Source organism: Eucyclogobius newberryi, unplaced genomic scaffold, assembly GCF_026437365.1.
Source record: "Eucyclogobius newberryi isolate DKJ021-1_F unplaced genomic scaffold, fEucNew1.0.hap1 SCAF_1, whole genome shotgun sequence".
NCBI classification, from domain to species: Eukaryota; Metazoa; Chordata; class Actinopteri; order Gobiiformes; family Gobiidae; genus Eucyclogobius; species Eucyclogobius newberryi.
In genome coordinates this window covers 28,844,921-28,854,220 of record NW_027315723.1, presented here as the reverse complement: position 1 = coordinate 28,854,220, position 9,300 = coordinate 28,844,921, and the positions used below count along the sequence as shown (strand labels likewise).

General features: G+C 42.0%; 1 protein-coding gene across 1 annotated transcript; it reads right to left on the bottom strand.

Annotated features, from left to right (window-relative positions):
* Window positions 1-991: 991 nt before the first annotated feature.
* Window positions 992-7,955, bottom strand: slc22a16 (solute carrier family 22 member 16). The gene is made up of 8 exons (XM_072442737.1): window positions 7,780-7,955; window positions 6,709-7,182; window positions 4,325-4,442; window positions 3,247-3,799; window positions 2,423-2,550; window positions 1,823-1,932; window positions 1,522-1,621; window positions 992-1,441 (listed from the first exon to the last, which is right to left on the bottom strand). Exons 1-8 carry the CDS (start codon window positions 7,821-7,823, stop codon window positions 1,247-1,249), a joined length of 1,722 nt encoding a protein of 573 aa, XP_072298838.1. The 5' UTR covers window positions 7,824-7,955; the 3' UTR covers window positions 992-1,246.
* Between the last annotated feature and the right edge of the window lie 1,345 nt (window positions 7,956-9,300).

Here is a 9,300-nt window from a genome sequence, read left to right as displayed (position 1 = left end):
AAATAAAATCATTCAGGTCTTTTATGTCCACAAACAGGTAACAAAGTAACCTGGGGGAACTTTCAGTTGCAACACAAATCACCAAATTATATAAAAATATAAAAAGTCATCATTCCTGAGGTTTTTACATAAATTGACTCTGAGTCACAGAAAAACATAAGGCCAACATGCAATATTTCTCTCCAAATGTGAACAAAGAGGGTTTGTCCCGGAGCTGGGTGGTGCTTTGAGGGGGCAGTGGGTTTCCTCCTCTCCACCAGTGAATAGAAAGCTTTAAGCATCTGCAACGTCCTCGGCCAGCGTGCAATTTCTTGGTGACAGATATTTTATTTCAACTTAATTTAATCTACAGGCACTACTAATTGTACTACTCAGAATCATAAAGTAATAGCAAAAGAAGTCAAATTGTTATTCCGTCAGTGCTACTTGAATCCTGGACGTTATGATATTGATCTTTCAGTTTCCAAAGTGGCAAGGCAAGTTTGTATTTGTAAATCAGATACAGTTTAAGACATAAAAGAGAAGAGTGCAAAGAAAATCCTTTCAGTCATATGCACAGCTAAACAAAACTGTTTTTAGCTTAGATTTGAGCATTGCTAGAGTAGAAGTCTGTCTCTGACAAAGTGACAGACTTTAATGTCAGCCTTTTTTATTTCAATAAAGAACTTCATAAAAATGACCCAAACACAAATGTTTATTCTTCAAAAATATATAAACTGTCACTGACTTAAGAACAGTACTATAATTGATCTACTGTGGTTTGCCTTGTGTGGAGCAAAGTAATGCAAAATCTATGATCACCACCTTTGGTCGTCAGCATTACAGAAATGCACATTAAAATAGTAGAATAATTGTTGTAAGGCACAAGGAAGGATTGTAAAATAGCAAAAGTCTAGCACTGGCGGTAAACATCCAAATAAGGATATTAAGTTTATTCTAAAAGAACAATGAATAAAATGAACAGATGTCCTGAGGATTGTATGACGTTGTCCTTTTTCTTCTGTGTAACTTAATAAGCTCATCTTAAAACAAAAACAGCAAAACATGTCATTAAATTAAACAATTACAATAGATAAATTCCTAGATGATTTTGGCTCATATCTATTGGTTCATTTAAAAGGATGAACCCAATAAAAAGTAGTTTTCTCACATGAACAAACTGAAAGTATCTGTTCTATCTTAATCAGTAGCCGTTTGTTTAAAAAGTCCAGCACCAGGTCAAATCCGACATCCTCCACTGCACGGCTCAGACAGTGACGTGCTGTGGGTTCATCTCCATCTTCTCCTCAGCATCGGGACCGTCCTGTGGCGCGTTCCTCTTTTTAGGATCCAGTCCCAGCGCTTCTGCCTCTTCTAAAGTGGATGTCAGGGGTTTTCCGAGTGTTTCCGGCAACATAAAGGTTAACACTCCAATAACGAAAGCCAGGATTCCAACAATTAACTGAAAGAGAGAAAATAAAGTGTAATTCTCAGCATCCACAGTGCATGTTTTATGAACGAGCAGTACGTGCAAACAAGTACCTGCGGTAAGTAGACCCATACATCCGCCAGATACACACAGAATGGAGCCACGACACTGCCCACGCGGCACATCATGCTGCCACTGCCCACAGCCAGGGACCTGAGGACATTTGGCATCATTCATTATTTGTGCAGCCCAATAACTATCATTTTAGTGAGCCTTGTAGACGTTCCAAGCCTAAATAAATGTCTGGTGCTAAATTCACACATTTGAATTACTCCTGGTCTAGTTTCTCCAATGTTTAGGGAGAATCATAACAACAGACACAACATTTTTACATCTTTATGGTCACTTTTTCACCTGATGATGGTGGGGTAAAGCTCACAGGTGTAAAGGTAGATAAGACCAAAGGCTATCGCAATGGAGAACTTTCCAATCATACTCAAAGCGATTCTTAGAGACTGGATGTCCTGTAAAGAGCAGAATATATATATTACCCATTCAGCAGATAATAAATTGTACACAGACATGTCTAAGTGTCTCATGATTCTGGGAACTTAGTGTGAACATGTATTTATAAAACGGGGTCAGGAGGATGTCACTTCAAAGACAGAAAGCAAAATTATTATTGTGTTTATGATCTAGCATAATAATTGGGACTTAAATCAATTCCATTTAAAGTATTACAGGACTGTTTGTAACTGTAGGACTTTCCAAGATAAGCATATTTATGTCGTTGACAAATGGAAGGTCCATAAATGCTGGTATGTGGGCAGGGCAGCTGAAGTAGAACATGTCCACATGTTCATGCCTCTGCGTCATTATTGATTAGAATGTCCTTTTAGTTCAGAGAGGCCATGTTGACTTTCAGATTAAGACTCGGGTCAATCAGAGCGAGCCATAAAGTGTGTTACAGTTAAATTGCACATAGAGTATTTCCCTTGGGCATTGGATACGTACAGCAGGCACCACAATGATGAGTATGCAGGCGACAGAGCCCAGGAGCAGAGCTGGGGCACAAGTCCTCTTTCTCCCAATGCGGTCCATAGCAAAACAGCCAATCAGATAAGAGGGAAGCTCCACCAGACCTGCAACAGCCAATCACAGCAAGAGATCAGAGGAAATCCAACATCACCACTAAAATAACGCTTTCTCGAAGGCACCTCAGGTGACTCTGTGTAAGTGGAGTCACAAAACTGTAATTTATTGCTCTAATTTTGTAAAAAATATTTTCTGAAACCTTTGCATTAATATTCATAGGTCTATAACACATTCATTATAAGGCTTCTTCAATTCTGTAAACTGTGATGTAGTTATGGTAATATTACACTTTTGAAAATGTTCAGTTTAAGAAAAATTGCGAATTCTGGTAACACTTCACATCAATTTGATAATTTATGGGGAGCCCACAGGTGACATAACTGAGGGCAGTTGCTTGGACCAGTTGCTGGAGCACAGTGAGGGTCAGGGCACAGGTGGGCGGGAACTGTGCCAGCAACAGCTGCGCTATTGGCTGATAGCAGAGGATACATCATGCATGGCAATAGCTGTTCACTGTTTTTTGTCTCAAAACAGTGACAAAAAAGAGTGAGAAATAGGAGTGATGACAATTGTATTTAGATTCTGATAAATGTAATTGAAAACAGGGTCCAGACAGATCTATCAACAAAAAGGCTGTTGGCCGAGCACTTATATGTACCATCTTGATTGTGAAGGACCTTGACCACTAAGATCATCTTCTTCAATGAGATGCGTCGCCAATATGTCAAGTAAGACCTACTCACCAACAAGAAACAGGTTGACATACTGGTTCCCCCCGAGGGTGACGGAGCCCAGAGAGAAGACGTAGTAGCCCAGACTGCCGATGAACCAGATGGCCCACACAGTGCAGGTACGTCCCGCCATCCTCCAGCTGCCAAAGAGGTCCAGTATGGAGAGTTTCTTTTCATTTTGTGGTGTTGGTTGAGCCTCTTTCTGCAGAAGAGCAGTGTCATTCATCTCTGGCTCCATCAGCTCTTCTGCCTTCAGCCTGCACTCTATCCCATTTACTCGGGCGATGGTGTCGAGCAGGTTCTGGGCATCGCTGTATCGGCTTTTGGCCAGGAGATAGAAGGGAGTCTCAGGGAACTTCCAGCAGAAGAGCAGGAAGGGAGATGTGCAGGTGGAGAGAATGATCTGATAGATCCACCACACTCGCACATAGTATCCGGTCAGAGCCACCACCATGATGCCCACCGCGAAGGCTGCGTGCACGTGCATGGAGGTCCAGGTGCGCACCTTAATGCCAGTGAATTCTGTCACATAGACAAACACCACCACCAAGTAGCCACTGGAGACCTGCAGAACAACACAGTAATGTACATGTTGTGTTGTACATTACTGTACAACACAACATGTACATAGAAGTCATGTGTCACTGAGCAGATATCATCATCAAGAACATTTGGTTATACTCTGTGTTAAGGGACATACAGATTAAATGTTTTAAATACTTGATATTTACTAAAACCAAGAGAGCCTTAAATCACAGTGGTAAACATATGGCAGTAATAAGACACTCCGAGTCGGTAAGGGACCCATCAGTGAAGAGAGCACGCTGGACTATCTGGAGTGTCCAGTCTATGTGAAAACAACAGCTGTAGCAGAGACCTGGGGGATGGGGGGACTGAAAAAGAGTGAGGAGTAATCTGCAGAGAGACGTAGAGCAACACTGTAGACCACACATAACTCTGTGCTATATTTTAAGACATATGTAAATGAAGTTGTGTAAATAAACAAGAGGGGAAAAAACAAACCTAAACCTACCAACACGGTTTGTGATGGCTTTAAAGTAGGAGTTTGTTCACAATGTACAATACTCACCATTGCAAGGAGGAACCGAAGCACTACAAATACATAGTAGTTTGTAGAGAAAGCAACAGCCACTCCAAACACAAATTGGCAGAGGCTGGTGACCATCATAATTTTTACACGTCCCACCCTAAGAAAGTGTACACAAATATAAATGTATGGTAAATATATGCATATTAGAAGATCACCGCATGAATGATCACGTCACACCTTCATAAAAACATGGCTGATTATGTTGGTTCTGACTGGACTTTGACAAAGGCTCATTGAAGGTCTTTCCCAGCTTGGACCAGTGCACACTACCTTAGAGCCCTTGGGCAAGACACTTCACCGTCCTGGCCTAGGTGCACATTGGCTATCAGTCACCACAGTCAGGAGGTGTGTTTGCTTTCTTTTCAACATAATTTGGCCTTCTAAACGTGGCCTGTGCGATGTGTGTCAAAACATGCTTCTTCACGTCTTTGTTCCCTTCATTCGAATCTACACAGAAATAAGGAAAAGGAAAAGAGTTGAATGTGTTCACTGCAAAGCTTTTTTTTCTTTATAAAATATACTATAAATGAGTCAAATGTTTGTATTTTTAGGTTTCACACTTGGTGATATCAAGCATTGTATTATAACAGGGATCAGGGTTAGCCATAAGAACAGGCAGGATTATAGCCATAAGAACAGGCAGGATTATAGCCATAAGAACAGGCAGGATTATAGCCATAAGAACAGGCAGGATTATAGCCATAAGAACAGGCAGGATTATAGCCATAAGAACAGGCAGGATTATAGCCATGGGGTGAATTCTATGTAATGTCCCAAATTGACAGCCACGAAACACACACTCAGTCACTGCAGAGGCATCATCTCCAGTCAAAGCCAGGAACATTTCCACATTTTGTCACGTCACAACCACAAATTTAAATGAATTGTATCGGCCTTTTTTGTGAAAGAGCAACAATAAAAAAAAAAAAAAGACATTGTATATCTGGCTTTATGTTTAAGGTCTTCGTCCTGCTGAAGATGAACCTCCAGTCTCAAGTCAAGATGCCAATAGGTTTTCTTCCAAGATTGTCCTGTATTTGTCTCCATCCATCTTCTCATCACCTCTGAGCAGCTTCTCTGTCCCTGCTGAGGAGAAGCAGCTCCACAGCCTGATGCTGCACCTCCATGTTTGACACTGGGGAGGGTGTGTTCAGAGTCATGTGTCGTGTTCGTTTTCTGACACACATAGAGTTTGATCAGACCAGAACACCTTCTTCCACATGTTTGCTGTGTCCCACACATGGCTTCTGGCAAATGAGACTTCTGAGGGCTGTTTTTCAACAATGGCTTCTTCTTCCATAAAGGCCAGATTTGTGTAGTGCACGACTAATAGTCCTGGACAGATTCCCTGTCCACCTGAGCTGTGGATCTCTGCAGCTCCTCCAGAGTTACATGGGCCTCTTGGCTACATCTCTGATCAGAGCTCTCCTTGTTCGGCCTGTAAGTTTAGGTGGACAGCCGTGTCTTTGTTTGTAGTTGTCAAAGTGGATCGAACAGTGTTCTATGAGATGTTAGGAAATCTTTTCCATAACTTTCTCCCTGACCTGTCTGCTGTGTTCCTTGGACTTCATGATGCTGTTTGCTCCCCAACATTCTTGTAACAAACTTCCGTGGCCTGCACTGAACAGCTACATTTACACTGAGATTACACACATTATGACTCTATCATTAGGTCAACATTACATTTTTCAGCAATCATCAGGAAACGTCTGACAGAAACTGGCTGCACTCAGGGAAAAGCAGCTGAATACTTGTTTTTTTATCACTCACATAATTGTGTACCACTTTGTGTTGATCTTTCACCAAAAAATGGCAATATAGTATTTTTTAAGTTTGTGGTTGTGACGTGAAAAAATGTGGAAAAGTTCCCGGGGTACAAACACTTACAGTGCAAACCACTGTATACGGAGCCTCCAGGCCACGTGTCTAATGTGTCAGACAAGTACAGTTTACGTCCCCTTCTGTTGTAGGGCTGCTGCCCTTCAGTCGATTAGTCAACCAAAGGTTTTATTAGTCAAGTCATTATTTTAGTTGCATCATAAGTGTTTATGTGCAAGGAGAAAGCATGGAGTGAGTTTAGTATTTTGTGAGAGACTGGACAGTTTAATGTGTTTTTGTCTTGTTTCACTAATGAAGATGCTGTTTATTACATCTCTAATCTGTGAATAAAGAGCCTTTGCCAGCACCAACGCCCCCTTTAGCCGTACTACTGTGAGAAAACTCTGGCCCACCTGCCCGCCCACCTGCCCGCTCACCTGCCCGCTCACCTGCCCGCTCACCTGCACGCTCACCTGCCCGCCCACCTGCCCGCTCACCTGCCCGCCCACCTGCCCGCTCACCTGCCCGCCCACCTGCCCGCTCACCTGTCTGCGATGTCGCCAAACACCAGGGCACCAATCAGCACTCCCAGCATGAATGAGGGCTGGCACAGTTTGGCCAGCCATTCCCCTTCGCACACCAGGTTCCAGTCCGTCACTATGCTGCTCTTGATCTCACTGTGATCATAGATAATACTTTGGCAGACTTCCTTGCTCTTGTTGCCGTAGAATTCGTAGGTGAAATCCGTTGGGTTGAGCCGGAGAGCACAGCTGCATCTGCTCAGCTCCCATTGCTCTCCCCGGTCCGTCCTCACCACCAGCGCCTGCTTCACATTTTTAAACTCAGGCAGGATTTCTTCCAGGCTCGACGCGGTTATGTTGCCGTAGAGGACGTCGGTGATGTTGCCCGGGATACTGGACACAAAGTTTGGCGTCTCCACGAGGAATACAGAGGCCAGGTAGTGGATTCCACAGGCGACAGATTGGAAGACAGCAGCAAAGTAGAGACATGCCTGAAATCTAAAAAAATAAATACATAATGTTTGGCTGTGACAGTGAATAGCGTTATGATTAAATAAGTTATGAAACAAAAGTAAGAAACAATTTATTAAAGGTTCGACATGTGCACCTGTATGTATCTTCTGCATTGTATTTATCTATTCATTCAGCCTATAATTTAGTTTTTTACAAAAGGAAAAGTTATACATTTTGCATCAAAACACAATTTTTGATGCACAATTATTTTTTTTGCCTCAACATATAAGATGCATTTGAATTGTCATGTTCTAATCTGGACCAGTTTGGCTATTAATATTAATCATTCCGCTATCCAAAGATGGAACCAGTAAAAGAAGACACGTGGCTAGAAATGATTTGATAAAAGTTGCCTTGTATGAGAATTATTTATTTGCATTCAATTTGTTTTTTAATGCCTCTCTGTTGCTCACATATTGGCTAAGTGCAGGCAAACTGAACACAACGTGGGCTTTGAGTGCATTTACAGGAAAGCCAAAATATGCTCTGGACCCCTTCTGCACACGTGAAGCGGGACCGCGGGTCAGCGAGGGTCACTTGACACTGTGCAAGTCTATTTAAAATGCGCCGCGAGATTGTTACCTTTTAAAATGTCCGAGCTCATCAAATATCCGCTCGACGGTCATTTTCGGACTGCGGGAGAGATTTTTTTCCCCGCAGAGGTCCCCGCTGATTGTGAGTCCCAAAGGGCAAAGTCAGGCGTCAGGGCGCAGCTGGAGGAGCGGAGCGAGGCGCGTTCACGTGCAGAGACGCGCACACACGCGGCAGCTTCACGGGACTGACGTGTGCAGCGGTCACTACAGAAGACATCTCCCACCCACGTCTCCTCAGAGGCGTGATCTTAACCTGCGGGGTTCAGCCCTGTCGGCCTGAGAATTGGAGCGCTAAATATATCGAATGCGTGATTTAAGTCTGTTGTTATTGTTAGCCCGGTGTTTATTAAAGGGGACATTTAAAATACACTGGTTTGAACCATGTACTCACGGTGCTCCTTCATCATTGAGTCAGTTGTTTGAGGAGTTTGGTTGAAATTTAGAATGCACCCTACCCCGTGTCTCCGCCCTCTGCTCTGTAGGCCTGTATTTCAGACTGCGGGTCAAACATGTAGCATTCAAAAGTGTCATGCAAGCAATTTTCAAAAACAAAAATATGTAAATGAAATTCATGTGCTTGTTGCAATGAAATGCTGTTATGGGCAGTTTTTGGTTAAAGTCCTATTTCTGTAATTAAGCCGTCTTGAATAAGTGCATTTAACAATAAGTGGGCTATAAACTCCTCTAAAAAGCACAGTAGGCTATAGCTTCTTTAACAAGGCAATACAATGCAAAGACAAACAGAATATCATAAATTAAATGCATTTATAAAGTGCATGAGAGCTTATATTCAAGACCTTAGAGCCTGTTAACCAATCACATCATGTTTTGCACAAAAACACGTTACATCCTAAAACTCCACAAACATAAATGCCATGATATATGCAGTGTTTTCCAAGCGGAGCCGCTCGGAGGAGGTGTGTGCTGAACTTGGGACAGTGTTTGCTTATCTGCACCTTGCCTCAGCTGGACTCAGCAGGTTTCTCACTACAAACTAAACTCTGTTTGCTTTGCACGCTGGGAATGGGAATCTATTCGACACTTTTCCGTATGAGACTGTGCAGCGGCATATTAAGCAAGAATACAGTCATTAAACCTTTACAAATTTACAAACGATTACATTACATTATATTATTATAACCATAACCCTATTATGTAATATTTGCTTAAAATAAGTTATGGGATTGGAACGTCAACACACATGCTGTTACTGGGATAGTGCTATAACTGCTAATTTTTCTTCATTTATTCCCTTTTGTCACCAATCTTATTAAACTAAACTATCAAGCACCTGGGCAAAAACATAAAGGGAAAGCTATAATCCTAACATTTCCGATCAAATTAAACATTCTGGAAAAAACAGGGATCAGTTTGTACACCATTAAATATAAAATATAAAACTACAGAATTTGAATAGATTCTTCACCTAGTATTTTATTTTATTTTCACTTTATTATATGTCCCTTAATCTATTTTTTTTAGTGATATTGGCTTTATGTTTGACAAGAGA

Coding starts and splice junctions, on each gene's coding strand:
- slc22a16 (XM_072442737.1), bottom strand. CDS start 7,823: ATGACCGTCGAGCGGATATTTGATGAGCTCGGACATTTTAAAAG. Junction 4,443..6,708: donor TTTGGCGACATCGCAGACAG/GTGAGCGGGCAG, acceptor ACACTTTCTTAG/GGTGGGACGTGTAAAAATTA. Junction 1,622..1,822: donor CTTTACCCCACCATCATCAG/GTGAAAAAGTGA, acceptor AAATGTCCTCAG/GTCCCTGGCTGTGGGCAGTG.